Source organism: Pseudonaja textilis, chromosome 11 (genome assembly GCF_049901715.1).
Source record: "Pseudonaja textilis isolate UNSWEBS1 chromosome 11, rPseTex1.2, whole genome shotgun sequence".
Classification (NCBI taxonomy): domain Eukaryota; kingdom Metazoa; phylum Chordata; class Lepidosauria; order Squamata; family Elapidae; genus Pseudonaja; species Pseudonaja textilis.
This window is the reverse complement of record NC_142000.1, coordinates 5,591,453-5,607,220: the sequence shown is the minus strand read 5'-3', so window position 1 is coordinate 5,607,220 and position 15,768 is coordinate 5,591,453. Positions and strand designations below refer to the sequence as shown.

General features: G+C 43.3%; 1 protein-coding gene and 1 long non-coding RNA gene across 2 annotated transcripts; one reads left to right on the top strand and one right to left on the bottom strand.

Annotated features, from left to right (window-relative positions):
• Window positions 1-5,596: 5,596 nt before the first annotated feature.
• On the bottom strand, window positions 5,597-8,237 carry LOC148124820 (metallothionein-like). Its single transcript, XM_087940511.1, has 3 exons — window positions 8,084-8,237; window positions 6,391-6,456; window positions 5,597-5,831 (listed from the first exon to the last, which is right to left on the bottom strand). Exons 1-3 carry the CDS (start codon window positions 8,112-8,114, stop codon window positions 5,737-5,739), a joined length of 192 nt encoding a protein of 63 aa, XP_087796637.1. The 5' UTR covers window positions 8,115-8,237; the 3' UTR covers window positions 5,597-5,736.
• A 1,838-nt stretch (window positions 8,238-10,075) lies between these two features.
• Window positions 10,076-14,842, top strand: LOC148124819 (uncharacterized). Its single transcript, XR_015744938.1, has 2 exons — window positions 10,076-10,188; window positions 14,522-14,842. It is a non-coding gene; the product is annotated as an uncharacterized LOC148124819 (long non-coding RNA).
• The last annotated feature ends 926 nt before the right edge of the window (window positions 14,843-15,768 follow it).

Below are 15,768 nucleotides of genomic sequence, written 5' to 3'. Positions count from 1 at the left end.
AACCCACCTCACAGGGTTGTTATGGGGGAAAAAAGAGGATGGAGGACAACTTAGGCTTGTTCACAACCTTGAGTAACTTATAAAGTAATAAAGGTGGGATAAAAGTTTGATCAAACGATAAAATACCTCTTGGTAGGAATCCTTTTTGGATTCTTCACTCCTCAGCATGGAGTGGAAAGCATGAGAAGGCAGAGAGGCTGCATACTGTCAAAGAAATGATACCGTGTTTCCCCGAAAATAAGACCCTGTCTTATATATTTTCTTTGCCACAAAAAAAAGGCACCAGGTCTTATTTTCAGGGGATATCATCCACTGACTAACCTCACTTGCGCGTGTCGCACCTAGCTTCCTTTTCACTGTCGGAGGCTTTTAGGAACAACTTCTTCTGCGGCCGGCAAGGCTTTACTGAAGGCCTCTGCAGCCAATAACAAGCTCTGGATCAATCTAGAGCTTTGTTATCAGAACAGGGGCCTTCAGGAAAGCGTTGCCAGCCTTTCCAGCTGCAGAAGAAATGGGCCAGCAAGGCGGGTGTTGGGGTGTGTGAGGCCTGGTTACAACTGTCCAAAGGTAAGTAGTAGGGCAGCTCCACCCACCCCTTATCCCCACCCTAGCTTAATTTTTACCTGTGCTCTCTGGACTGGCATGGGCTTATTTTGGGGGGAGGGCATGTAAAAAATCAAGCTAGGGCTTACTTTCAGGGTAGGTCGTATTTTCAGGGAAACAGGGTAGTGTAGACAAAGACAAGTTATTCATATTCACACACACACATACACACACCCCATTAAGTACTGAACAAAGGTTAGAATACCACCTGGGAAAATGCATGCGAAATAATCTCTCTCCTTTGAATAAAGATGTTCGAAGCTTCCTCCCTTTCATCGAATTCCATGAGAACTTTTGTAGAGGACGAGCGTTCTGGCTGTGCAAATTTCTCTACAAGTACACCGTCCCTCCCTTTTGCCTTGGGCCTCCAAAGTCCTGAATCCTGCTGGAGCATTACCCTGCACAACATCTGTAAGTTGCTGACTGCAGCAACACAGCTAACAGTGAGAAACGTATTTCAGCCTGAAGCCATCTTGGCAAAAGGGTGCCAGCCCGTTTCCATGGTCCTATGTGCCTTACCTGGGCATAAGTCGTACATAAAAGTTCTTATTGTCTTTGAGCTATAGGGTTGAGGAGAACATTAGAAACCTGAGTTGAGAAGGCAAGTGTCAATATTTGAAGGCAGACGTGTCTTTTTGAGACGGAATATTCTGTGTCTCATACTCTAAGCTGATGGTTTGGATGGTTTCAAATATAAGGGGAAAAAAACCTTTGAAATGTGTATTTGTTATTATGGTCAAGTGATCAAAGTTAAATCTATATACTACTAAAATAACAACGTTAGAAGGGATCTTGGAGGTCTTCCAGCCCAACCCCCTACTCAAGCAAGAGACCCTATACCAGTGGTGGGATTCAAAATTTTTTACTACCAGTTCTGTGGCTGTGGCTTGGTGGGCATGGCAGGGAAAGGATACTGTAAAATTTCCACTCCCTTCCCACTCCCAGGGAAAGGTTACTGCAAAATCTCCATCCCCACCCCACTAGCCTGCTTTCCAGCTCCGTTCTCCTGTGCAGGGCAACCAAAGAAGACCCAGCCAATCATCTGAAACTCAATGGGAGGCAGAGAATAGATGGGGTTGGCGGGGCCAGTCAGAGCTAGGATTGGCCGGTTCTCCAAACTACTCCAAATTTCCGCTACCAGTTCTCCAAAACTGGCCAGAACCTGCTGAATATCACCTCTGCCCTATACCATTCCAAACAAGTGGCTGTCCAGTCTCTTCTTAAAAGCCTCCAGTGATAGAAGAACCTACAACTTCTGAAGGCAAACCGTTCCACTGGCTAACTGTTCTCACTGTTAGGAAATTGCAGTGGGATTTTTCAATTAACTTGTTTCAAAAAACTACTTTTTCCTAGTAGTCTTTGCGCTTCATTTTTATCCGTTTCTAATCATGGTTCTGAGTGGTTGCCCTGGGCATGTTTTTGTTAAAGGGGTAGGATGTTTTATTAGCTGCTTTTGGAAAATTACACATACACACAAGAAATCCACAGGGATCCAACCTTCTCGGGAAAAGTTCTAAAAAGGAGCTTTCCAACCAATCTCAGAACTGGGTGATTTTAAATTTGCAGTCAAGGTTTTTTTGAAACTTTTTTTTTAAAAATTAAAATTTAGGTTGCATTCCCCCCAAGGCAATGTTTTGTTATGTCATTGTTATCATTAACGTTCTTTTTGATTGCTTTTAAGGTGGATTTTTAAGGTGGAGTGACGTTTGCAATTCAGTGGCCTATAAATTGAAAATACAGATAGTCCTTGACTTAGGACCACAATGGAGCCTGTTGCTAAGTGAGACCTTTGTTAAGTGAGGTTTGCCCCATTTTACATGACCATAGGGATGTCGCAATGGTCATTAAGTGTGGAAAAACAGTCATACGTCAATTTTTTCAGTGCCGTTGCAACTTCAAATGGTCAATAAAGGATCTGTTGTAAGTTGGGGACTACCTATTTTTCTCTTGATCACCCCTTGGTCAATTTTGAAGCTGGGAGTACTGAAATTGTTAGGTAAGGTTCCCTGTCTGCCCATAAACCTGAAAGAATTCAGCCTCCCGAGACCTGGTTCTCCCCCGCAACACCCAATTTTCCCCCCAAACATGGGCAGTTTTAAGTTTTATGATTTAGTTTACTTTACGGTCATTGCACCTTGTACAACGAAATCAAACACCATATTCAGTGCACATCATGACCATGAAAATAAACACAAACACAAATCCTTCACACTCAACACATTGAATTGAAAACCCCTGATATTGCATTAATATTGCACTACGCTACACGGTAGAATTCAACAGAGCTCCTGCCCTGGGATAGAAGCTGTTTTCCAGCCAATTTGTCCTTGTTTTTATTATTCTGTACAGCCTGCCAGATGGTAATAGTTCAAAAAAAAAGGGGGTTCCCAGGATGAGATGGATCTTTGAGGATGTTTTGAACTTTCTTAAGGCAGCGGGAGCTATAAAACTCTTCCAAAGAGGGGAGAGGGCAACCCATGGTCTTTTATTTTATTTGCAGGCAGTAGGGCCAATGGAGTGAGGGAACAGTTTCCTTCTAAGCCGGAGGGAGTGCAGTGTTTCTCAGTCTCTTTAAGAGGTGTGGACTTCAACTCCCAGAAGCCCCCATTTAGATCCAGGTGAAAACTAGACCAGGTAGGGACTCCACCAACTTCTTTCCCAAAATGGCAGCTTCAAGATTCATGGGAATTCTGGGAGTGGAAGTCCATACATCTTTAAAATGGCTGAGAAATACCGAGCTGTACAGGGACAAGTTTCTATCTGTAGGTTTATCATCTCGCCTTGGGATCCAACGCGGGGCCATTCCTGCCCTCAAGAGAAAACTTACCTGTCTATCTCTCTGCTTTTCAGCCACCTCGTCTCTTAAAAAAGATTACTTCCTTTCCACCTTCTGCAGTTCCTGTGATTTGCCTGCAGCTCAAGCTGTCATCTCTTTTGTTTCAGAACAAGTTTGTAATTAGGCTGACGAGACTAAGGTGAGCCATCCTGTGCTCTTTGGGGTTTCCACCTGTTCGCTTAAGGACAGGTGCTGCCCTTTCTCTTCTCAGGAAAACTGGGAGGGAAGCAAGAAGAGGAATCAGCAAGGCAGGAGTTAGTACAGGTAGTCCTTGACTTACAGCAGTTCATTTACTGACCATTCAAAGTTACAACTGAAAAAAGTGACTCATGACCCATTTTTCACCCCTATGTCCGTTGCAGTATCCCCGTGGCCATGAGATTTATATTCAGACAGTTGGGAAGTGACTCATAGTTATGACGTTTGCAGTATCCTGGGGTCACGGGATCCCCCTTTGCAACCTTCTGACGAGCGAAGTCAATGGGGAAGCCACATTCACTTAATAACTGGGTTACTAATTTAACAACTGCAGTGATTCAGTTAACAAAGTGACAAGTCGTAAAATGGGGCAAAACGCATTTAACGAATTGGACTCACTCAGCAACCTACATTTTAGACTCAGTTGTGGTTGTAAGTCAAGTAAACCTGTAAAAGAAAATCCCAGGTTGAATCTGAAGCTATTGACAAGCTCTGCCTTCCCCAAGGCTGTTTGCATGTCAGGTTAAAAGAACTTTTCCCATTCATTCAACTAGAATGAACTTCTCAAAACGTATCAAAAAGGAATCCTTTATTGAGATGAGACAATTCCTGTAGGGGTTCAAAGCAGCGTCTGAGGGATAGATAAGGGAGTTTAGAACCCCTCCCCTTATCTCGATGTGTATTTAGTGAAACAAAAGCCAGTATGTTAATTCCTCCGCACCCCTCTTGTAAGGAACGATCTTTTTCACAATTTCCTAGGGGCCTATCTAATTTCTCCCCCCATCCCGTTTCTAGAACGAACTTTTCCAGAGATTCCCAGGACACATCTCACTGTGGAATTTTTATGATCTTCTCATCTCCTGGCTGTGCCTCTCAGAGGTGATGGGTTCCGGCCATCTGGCTTTTCTCCCTCCATTGTGTCATGTGTGGGTTATACACATTCGATATAAGATTAAATATATTCAGGTTAAATCAAGAAAGGATTTATCAGCCACCCTCCCCTTTTCTTCTTCCACTGAAGAAATGACAGATATACGGATCTGACATCGCATCAGGAAGGCCCGGACCACAGCTCCCATCATCCCCAATCAAGGCCCAATGATTTCCAGATCCACCGTCATGCAATTGTCAGATGTTATCCTATGGTTCAGAAGTGTCCAACCCTGGTGACTTTGAAGACCTGTGGACTTCAACTCCCAGAATTCCCCAGCCAGCATTCTGACAACTGCACTTCCAAGCCCATGGCAAACCAGTTCTCCTTTACCACCATTTGTAGCATCCAATAGTCTTAAGGATTGCAATTGGTGGCCTTTTTTTTTTGCCAGCTCTCATCCTACAAACCCTGTTGGGGAATTTGCTTAACCATCATTTGATTTGCTTAAAGACCACAGCAGAAATGGTCAGAAACTCAGGTCGTCATGCCAGAAACTCATTTTATAACTGTCCAAACTTACGATGGAAATTTCTGTCCCAGTAGGAGTCCATTATTCTCCAAAGCACCCGAAGGCAGGACAATGGGTGGAAAGTAATCAAGGAGAGAAGCAACTTCGAATTAAGGGGAAATTTCCTGACAGAACAATTAACCAGTGGAATGCCTTCAGAGGTTCTGGGGGAGGTTTTTACGAGATTGTACATACATTTTGTCTGGAATGGTGTAGGGTTTCCTACTTGAGCAGGGGCTGGACTAGAAGACCTCCAAGGTCCCTTCCAACTGTTATTCTGTTAATTGTAGTTGTAAAGTTGAGGACTATGCGTGGTCCTATCTATCAATCCCTACTCTATGGATCCAAAAGGAAACAAACTGCATTGCAAATGGATTTAGACCCCAAGATCTAAGGAAACCAAGATATATTCAGAAAACTCTCCCAGAGTCCCACTGTAGCTGTCAACTTTTAAAAGCAGGTTGATAACTTGAAGAAACCCACCCCCCAGAAACAGAAATCAAAACAGCCCCTGTGGTTTGTCTGAAGTCAGCTTTATTTTCATGCTTTCAGGCATATAAAAACAATGGCAACACATATTGTGGTAGCCTGAACAATCATTTTACTGTGCAACAGATTTTTAACCTAGTTACAAAAAAGGAAGTGGAGTGAGTGGGTTCAGGGGCAGCAGCTGCATTTGTTCAAAGAAGGGTCTTTGCAGACACAGCCCTTTGCACAGTTGTCACAGCTGGGGGGGCAGCAGGAACAGCAACCTGGAAAGAGTCAAGGAAAACAGGAGATTAAATAACTTGAGAAACTGAACACAGTAATCAATACCTCAATTTGGGATACTTGGAGGCACAGAATTGGTTTTCTAGATCAGACTGAATGTCTACTACACCAAGGGTCTTCAAACTTGGCCACTTTAAATTAAGACTTGTGGATTTCAACAATTCTGGGAGTTGAAGTCCATAAATCTTAAAGTGGCCAAGTTTGGGGACCTCTAGTCTACACTGAACTGGTTCAATTCCCACATTCAATCTCAACGTGACTCAGTTTCCAAAGGGACCACTGTATTTTGCCCAATTTATCGTAGTTTCCCTCTCCATCAAGCCAAAGTTTGGTTCATCCAAGGCGAGAGCATCATCCTTGCTCAGAATAAAATTCTCTAGAATGCATAGAGTTAAACACTCATGATAGCTCCAATGATTCCATGGGACTATACTTAGGCTTCTATTGCAAGTCTTTTGTCAAATCAGATGACACACAACTTCTCCGGAACTTGATATTTGGATTTTAACCCAATTGATTTTCTAGAAAATTAAGACTTACTTTTTTTGCATGAAGTACATTTGCAGTTTTTGCATTTGCAGGATCCATTGCAGGAGCAGGAACTGCCTGAAATGTTAAACAGGGAAGGAAAAGGACAAATGTCATTAGCTGAAAGGGAATATAGCAAACTACAACCATGGTTTAACCCCTTTTCACTACGAACAAGGCATCTCCTGATGCAGGAACAGTTCACAAATTTCTTTTCTCAGATGAACCTTTTTTTGCCTGCTTTCCAGGACAATTAACGTTTGTGCAGGGCCTTCAGCACTTAAGAAGTGCCCCAGTTTGGCATCAAAAGGTAGCATTTAACAACCTGTACTACTCTCCAGCTGCTAGTTTCATGCCAAGTATCCACGCCAAGTTTCTATGTGATTTCTCCCAGTCTTCAGGAGACTGTTAAAATGGCTAAATAAATGTGTAGACTTGTAGAAAATCAAGTTATTTCTCGAAGGAACTACTGGCAAGGAGAATAGGCAAATTTATGGCAATTCTCTTCATTTCCCAGCTAGTTTTAATTTTATATTTGCAAAAAAAAAAAGCAAATTGGGATTAAATTAGCAGTAGGAAAACCAATTTTCCTTTCTGAACAGCTGCTAGGAGACTAGGAAAATGTCCCTAAGTTTTATCCTGTCTGGAAGCATCAGGGTTTGTTTTTTTTAAAAAAAAACTTGAACATTTGAGCAAAGTATCCCTATGGAGATGGAGTTTGCCAAACCTCTTAAAGAAAAAAAAAAGGCTGTAAACAGGTTTAGAAACAAATCTTTCTGCAAAAACTAGATAACATTTCAGCCTACTGAAGTAGCTGTTTAATAAACAGTGACGTAGTGCAGAGAAAAGGAAATTTATGGGCACAGTAGGATTTTAAACCAGGATTTGGGGCATTTTTTTCTCTCTGGAGTTTCTCTAGTACACCCAAAGGCTTTTCAAAATTAAATTCGTGTGCCCACCCAGAAAAACAGAGGAAAGAGACCTCAGGATCCGTCACACTTTAACCTTGGTTTAACAGACCTCAGTTTAATAATTCACATTAAACCACCATTTAACCATGGTTTTATAGACTTCCAAAGGCTGGGTTTGGTACATGCTAAAACCAGAACTAAAATTATAGTTTACAGCGTGCATTACCCGCTTAGTGTCCGGCAGCTGCACGGAATAGTGTATAGGAACTTCTGCCGTGCGTGGGGTGGGGGCTTAAACCCCAGTTAGTGACCCAACACCCAGGAAGGGTTCACAGGGCTTGGGGAGCAGAAACGGGTCTCTCTCTTGGAGCACAACTCTTCGGAAGTTGTGGGACCTTCATCCCTGGGGGCTTCCAATAAGAGACTGGACTGCCATCCGTCAGAAATGGTGTAGGGTCTCCTTGCTGGGGGGTGGGGGTGGACTAGATGACCCACAAGGTCCCTCCCAACTCTGATAATCTGTAATCAGCACGAAGGAGACGGACAAACCCCACTTGCTTTCCCAACTCATTGGGGTCCGGCAAGAAGACTCAACCCACCACGAAGCCGGGGAGAAAAAAAAGGTTCCCTCCGCAACATTTCCGCGCATCTCCTGCGCTAAACATCTTCCTGGCTTGCTGGTTTCGGGGCAGCCGGTTCGGCAGCCAAACCGGGTTTTCTAAAGGGAGGAGGAGGAGTAGGCAACGCAACCCCCGCAGGCAAACCCTGGTGAGAAAGCACAAGTTGAGACTTACCGGTGGCGCAGCCGCAATTCTGGGGATCCATCGCAACGAGAGAGAAAAGAAGCGCAAACAGCCCAAAGCGAACGAAAGAGACAAGGATGCCGGTGGGTTGCCCGCCGCCGGCTTTTTTATAGCGGCCGCGAGGTCAGCGAGGCGTGTGCAAAGCGCCCAGCCCTCCCTCCTCCCTTCCCTTGTGCTGCGCACGGGCCGAAGGGGGAGGCGGTGAGGATGGGCGCAAAGGAGCCGCTGCAGCGCCACGCGCAAAGCCCCGAGCTCGGGCCCCCCCTCTCTCCGCCTTTGCAAGCGGGCGCCCGCGGGCATCCGCCGCCCCTAGGCTCCGTTAGCCGAAGGGGGGTGCAGCACGCGAAGATACCCCGAAATTCACCTTCGTTTATCCCCCGGAGCGAATGTAGGCGCCGGGAGGGGGGAGTCATTGATTAGAAACGGGGTCTGGGGGACCCCGACTCGGTTGGTCTCCAGGCTGCTGTTGAGGGGGTCGCCTCACATCCCCCCCACGCACGACTGTCCTTCTGGGACCTCATCCTCTGCAGCTGGAAGCAACAGGTCGGGGGGGGGGGCAGGTTGGGTCCCTATGGCGTTGATTGGGGGAGATCCCTGGGATTTGCAAACGCCCCAGATGGGGATTCCCTCCGATGTGATGGTCCAGAATAACAAGAGTTGGAAGGGACCTTGCAGGTCATCTAGTCCAACCCCCTGCCCAAAGCAGGAGACCTGCCATCCTGTTGAATGGGGCGTGCTGCTCTCCCCTTTCTAACCCATAATTGGGAATGTCCATTTGGTCTGGAACATTATGGCAGGATCCAGGCAATGGGGCGTCTTTCTTTAGATTAAGATAATATTTTATTTTATTATACTTGTGGATCAGGATGATCAATGGCTTTGCTTTAAGGTCTCTTGATTTTTTTTCTTGATCACAACAACCCTACGTAGTATATTGGAGGAAATTTTTCAGGGAGCTTGGATGAACTTCACAGTCCTATAGCATCACCCTGCTGGATCCCAATTTAGATTAAATCAAACAAGGTTTCTCCTAGATTCAATAATTTCCTCCCAGTGCTGCACCTTAGCTAGCCAGCCCTCCAGCTCAACAAGTTTTGGATTTAATGAGGGCTAAATATGAAAGCATCAGATTTTAAAAACATTTTAAATTTGTAATAATCTTTAAAAAATCACAGAAGAAAACAGGGCCTAACCATGCCTGTATTGTTTCCATTTTACAATGGTTTTTTTTTTTAAAGACATACACAAAATGGAAAAGAAAACAAAGGCCTTAAACCAGCAAGATGAAGCAATCAATCATCAAACTAAATGAAAAGGGGAAAACATGACAACCAAATCGCTCCATACCTTTCATCTCTCCAACATTAATTGTTAAACTTTCTAAATTAAAGAACATAGATATTACTCTCTTGTACAACATCAAGACGTTGGTGCCAAGCAGGACATTATACCAGTTATTGGCAGTAGGTAAAACTGCTATTTTTTATAAAAAGATAAATTCCGTGTTTTTGAAATCCAATCACTAATGAGGAATGGTAGTTTGAGAAACTAAAGTACAGTATTTCTCTTAGCCCCTATCCCAAGGTATTTTATATCCCGAAAAGTTGGAATTTAATTAATTTTGTGGAATTGGGCCTGGGAGAAAAGAAAAGAGAATTAACAGTCTGGGAAGGGACAATTTACATTAATTTAGTGTGATGAATTAAGAACGTTGTGATAATTGATTTGGTTTGGTGGCAGGCATCTCACACACATACATCTTCCTGTCCCAAAACAGTGAAGCGATCTTCCCTGGTCAAACTACAAGATGTGTGCAAACAGTGTGCAAACTTCCCTCTTCTCATTCAGGCTGGTGGCTGCAAACACTAGAGTGGTGTGCAGCTGTGAAGCCCGCCTCCTTTTTCACATGACAATACAAACAACTCCCCCGCCTTCCTTCCAAAAACAGTGTGCAGAGTGCAGTGCGCAAAAGAGCCACGTGGGTTGGTGCTGAGTCAAGAGTGAGTCAGCAGATAATGCTCTAGTTAGTAGAAGCTTAAGCAAACAGGGATGGCACCTGGCTGGAGCACGCTTGTTATGGCGTTCCTGAACTTCAGGTGGAATATTTTTATTGATTTGATTTGATTTGTCTATCACTTAAAAGATAATAGGTATAAGTGTAAACATGGTTATGAATACAGGAAATGGATACATATAAGAAAAATAAAAAGAATCAATAGGATAGGGACGGTAGGCACGTTGGTGCACTTACGCACGCCCCCTAATATATATCGCTTTAATTTCCAGATTGGATACTCTTGGTTTTTAATGGTTTTATTTAAGGATCCTTCTTCCCTGGAAAGTTCCTGAGCTGTTTGTGTAGAAGAAATCACACCATTTCATAGGGCACTCAAAAGTTACACCACTACCAGTTAAAACACTACTCAAACCTTTGTACTTGGGCTGTGTTTACACAGTTTACTTAACTTGGTTACTGAGTTACCCCCTTTCTGGGTTTGGATAATAATTACAGAAAGCAGGCTGGGTTTTCACAACCTGCCAAGCCACCAAAATACAGTATTAACTAATCTTACAACTAACCATTCATGAACACAATTGTTGGTTATTCATCGGTTTAAAAGTGTGTTGTGTAAGTGTTCTTGGCTTGCAACCATTTGTTTAATGAGTGATGGTACAACAGTACTGAAAAGTGTGTCCTAATGATTGGTCCTTGCACTTATGACCCTCAGGGGGGGCAGCATCTCCAGGGTTATATGAACAAAATTTGAGGCTTGGCAACGGATGTGTATTGACTATGGTTGCAAAATCCTGAGTCATAGTTGCACTATTCATGAATTTCCCAGCCAGCTTCCAACCAGCCAAGTCAATCGGGGAAGTTGAGTTTGCTTAATGACCCTGTGATTCACTTAATAACTGCAGTGATTCACTTAACAACCATAGCAAAAAAAAAGCCATGGGCACAACTGACTTAACCCTCACCTTGGTTAGCAACAGAAATTCTGGGCCCAATTGTGGTCGTACATGAAGGACTTCCTATAGAGGTTTTTAAGTGAGGAGAAGAAGGAACGAAGGGGCAGAGCAGGTACCCAGAATGTCTTCTGGTTTGCCCTCCCCCCATCTTGGAGTCTTTCTGTGGAAGTAAAATAGATTCAGCTCATTGGGGATATCTTTATAGGTCCATGGCCACCTGTTCGAGGAAAGTGGACTTCATACCACACAATATAATCTACAATCAACCAGCCAGACTGTGCTTTAGTCCAGGGGTCTCCAACCTTGGCGACTTCAAGACTGGTAGACTTCAACTCCCAGAATTCCCCTGCCAGCATTAAGAGACAGCTCTGTGGTCATTCTAGACCAGGGCACTCCAACCCTGGCAACTTTAAGACTGGTAGACTTCAACTCCCAGAATTCCCCCGCCAGCATGAAGTCCACAGATATGGCTGGCTGGGGAATTCTGGGAGTTGAAGTCCAACCATCTTAAAAGTTGTACGGTTGGAGAACCCTGGTTGAGTCTAATGATTGTGGAAGGATCTCTGAATATGAATCTTAGAAATAAGGGTAAAAAGAGAAAACTAGCGCTGAGATTGGGTTACATCCCAGGAAAGAGTCAAAAAAAGTCAAGATGGCATCCACAGCCATATGACTAAAGCCCCACCCCCTTTTAAGCAGATTTTTTTAAAGGGGGGGTGGGGCTCCAGTCACACAATTTTGGCCACCATCTTGAGTCCCATGCTCCCACCTTGTGTGTGTCCTGAATACTTTCCATGCGAGGACAAGGGTGATAAATCCCATTTTAGAAAAAGTTTGGCTTTCGCTTTTTGGGTACAGCTGTGCCACAGTTTGCAGAGGAAAGAGGTTGGCTGTTAACTGTGGACATTTTGTCCTGAAATCAAGACTGACCCTGTTTAGCGAAACTTTTGCTGCATTGGGAATGAGCGTGAAGATCTTTGGCAGCATCAAACAACGCACAACATAAATAAACCTGTGGCTCGGGGGGACTATTTGGAGGTTAACTACTAGGAATTTGATTGGATAATTATGGTTAGCTAGCATTTGTGGCATGCACTTCTCCAGAAGGTTCAAAATATTTCTTGCCACCCATTCAAAATTTGCTCAAGGAGAAAGTGAGAACAAGGAGGGAGAAAGGAATGCTTTTCTTATCAGGAAAGCATTACCAGTCACGTTACAGAAAACTCTGGTTTATCTGCTCTACAAAGAGAAGATTCTGACTTAAAAGTTCACTCTTCTTGGCAAACAAGAAAGGGAGGGAAGAAAAGATAGCGATGGAATGAATGAAAATCCAAACAAATCATCTAAGGCAGCACTGTTTTAGGCCTAAAGATGCAGTACCCATGTAGTAGGCTATATTGCTATTATCCTTCTCATCTTTCTCATTCTTTCTCATTCTTTCTCGTCTTTCCAACTGTCTTCTCCTATTGGTATCTTATGATTTATCACTTGGATCTTAGGACTGATTGTAACTATGATTTATGATCTATGACTTATCACTTGTTGTTTGTATGTACACTGAGAGCTTATGCACCAGAGACAAATTTCTTGTGTGTCCAATTACACTTGGCCAACAAAGAATTCTACTCTACTCCACTCTACTCTACTCTACTCCTTCTCTTCTCTCTCTCTTCTTCCTCTACTCTCTCTATTCTTTACTTTCTCTACTCTTTCCCTGCTCTCTCTTTTCTTTCTCTACTCCTACTCTATTCCTATTCTACTCTACTCTACTCTATTCATTCCTGCATACAGAACTTACACTGATTCCAAAGGTAAACTCTTTTTCTCCTGCGGATCAAATTCCTCAAACTTCCAAGATAACTTTAGGTCCCCTGATCCCCATGTGCAAAATTAGAAAGGGGAGGGCTGATCTTTAAAAAAAAGAAAAGAAAAGAAAACCCACATTGAAGTACAGGAACTGCTTACATGACTCAGGTATAAGAAAGACGTTTAGAGAGAGAAAAAAGCATCCTTTGTGGGTGGTTCCAACAGTTCGTGCTGACAAAAACGTACAGCTGAGTTGAAAAGGCACCTACAGGTAGTCCTGGACTTATGACCTTAATTGATCCCCAAATTTCTGTTGCTAAGCAAGACAGTTGTTAAGTGAGTTTTGTACCATTTTACGACCTTTCTGGCTCCAGTTGTTAAGTGAATCACTGCAGTTATTAAATTAGTAACACGGTTGTTAAGTGAATTTGGCTTCCCCATTGACTTTGCTTGTCAGAAGGTCGCCAAGGGGGATCATGGGACACTGAAACCGTCATAACTATGAGCCACTTGCCAAGCATTCAAATTTTGATCATGTGACCACGGGGAGGCTACAATGGTGACAAGTATGAAAAATGATCATATGGCACTTTTTCAGTACTGTTACATCTTCAAACTGTCCCTAAATAAAAGATTATAAGTTGAGGACTATTTTGTGATAGCATTCAGCTCAGCTGGATTTGCTCTGAAAAGGTGTAGATTTGGGATTCTCTGATGTCTCAACCTTTATGTGCATGACTGAATTCCCACTCACACTTGTAATACTATTACTAAATTTGCAGATGATACAACAGTGGTGGGACTCATCTCTGGGGCCGATGAGTCTGCCTACTGAGATGAAGTGGACCGGTTGCTTTTGTGGTGTGCAGACAATAACTTGGTCCTCAACCCCAATAAGACCAAGGAGCTTATAGTGGACTAGAGAAGGAACAGATCAGACATCCAGCCTTTGCTTATCAAGGGAGACTGAGTGGAGCAAGTGGCCAGTTTTAAGTTTCTGGGTGTTACCATAAAAAAGGACCTGACCTGGGGTGCTCACATTGCAGCCCTGGTCAAAAGGGCCCAGCAGAGATTAGATTACCTGAGGCTTCTCAGAAAACAACAACTGAATGAAAAACTGCTGGTGACCTTCTACCGCTGCACCACAGAGAGTATCTTAACTTACTACACGTATGGTTTGCCAATTGCACAGGGGAAGATAGGAATGTACTCCAGAGGGTTAATGTCATTGCCGAGAGGATCATGGGTTGCCCTCTCCCCTCTTTGGAAGAGCTTTAGAACTCCTGCTGCTTTAAGAAAGTTCATAACATCCTCAAATATCCATCTCATCCTGGGAACCCTTTTTTTGAACTATTACCATCTGGCAGATGGTACGGGAGAATGAAAACAAGGGCAAATAGGCTGAGAAACAGCGTCTATCCCAGGGCAGGAGCTCTTTTGAATTCTACTGCATAGTGCAATATTAATACAATATCAGGGGTTTTCAATTCAGTGTATAGAATGTGAAGGATGTGTGTTTGTGTTTATTTTCATGGTCATAATGTGCACTGAAAATGGTGTTTGATTTCACTGTATGAGGTGCAATGACAGTAAAGTAAAGTAAACTAAACTTCCATGTCGTGTTTTTCTACCACTTCTCTTTTTTTGTGTCAGGAAAAAAAAATGGCGGGATACTTTCCGCCATAAGCCTTCACCTGAAAGAACGTCAAGCTGAGCCAAACATTTCCTGGATCACAGATCAGAATTTTTCCTCATGTGACAAATGCGCTAATTCAACAAATGTCCCTTTACAGGATGCCAGGCAAAGGAGGAAAGCCTCTGGGAGAAATCTCTTGCCAGCCATCCATCTGGGCCACCAAGTCAAAACGTGGCTTTACTTTAGCAAAGACGTGTCCAATCTTGGCCACTTGTAAGACTGTGGACTTTGAACTCCCAGAATTCTGCAGCCAGCAAAATAAATAATATTGTACTCTAGTAGTGGGCAACCAGTGTGTTTAATTTATAATTGGAGTGCACAACTCGTTTAATCAAGTTAAAGAATTAGCTAAAGTTGTACAACAGGTTAATTTTTAAATGTTTTTTTTGTCTGCCAAGTCAATCTTGAATCTGGTGATTGCCTGGACCGGTTCCTGCAGTTTTTATGCCAAGATTTCTGGAAGTGGTTGATCCCGGTTGTCTTCTTCTTAAGTCTGAATGGGAGTGACTGGCCCGTAATCATTCATCTGGTTTCATGCCTATGGGAGGATTAGAACTCGCTACCACCTACTTTCCAGACTAGTGCCTTAACTGCTGCACCAAACTGGCTCTCAAATTATGCAAAGGCATCATTACGAAAAGATAAGCTCAGCAATGCAAATCCAGCATCAGCATCACCGTAGCAGGTGGCCTTCTTTCTTTACCTTTTTTCTCACACGATACTCAGAGTAGGCAACCTCAACATCCCGGTTAAACCTGACTGGAATCAGAAAGGGCAGCACATTTGCTTGAAAATTCAGAATTTTGTCAGACTTTGTGTCATCGGTAGAAAATACTGATTTTTTTTTTTTAAAGGGAAGTTGCCACAATGGAAACTAAAATGGAATCTTCTCATACCTTTTCCCGTGCAAACTTCCGGGCCCACGAATTACTCACAGACATTTTTTAGGAGACCCAACATGGAATTTAGAAGGGCAGCCTGCCTAAGGGAAAAGGCTAAGAGAAGTTCTAGGCTTCAAGAGATATCTTGGAGCCCATTCACTATGATTGACCTTCTGGTAAGTTTGCTTTTTAATGGACATCCCTGATATAAACAGGATCCATAGGGAGGTGGGTCAAAATAAGTTAAGATGGTGGCTACAACTTGTTTGAGGCCTCTTCGCAACACACTTCACAACACGTGAAGTGTGCTTCACAACACACAC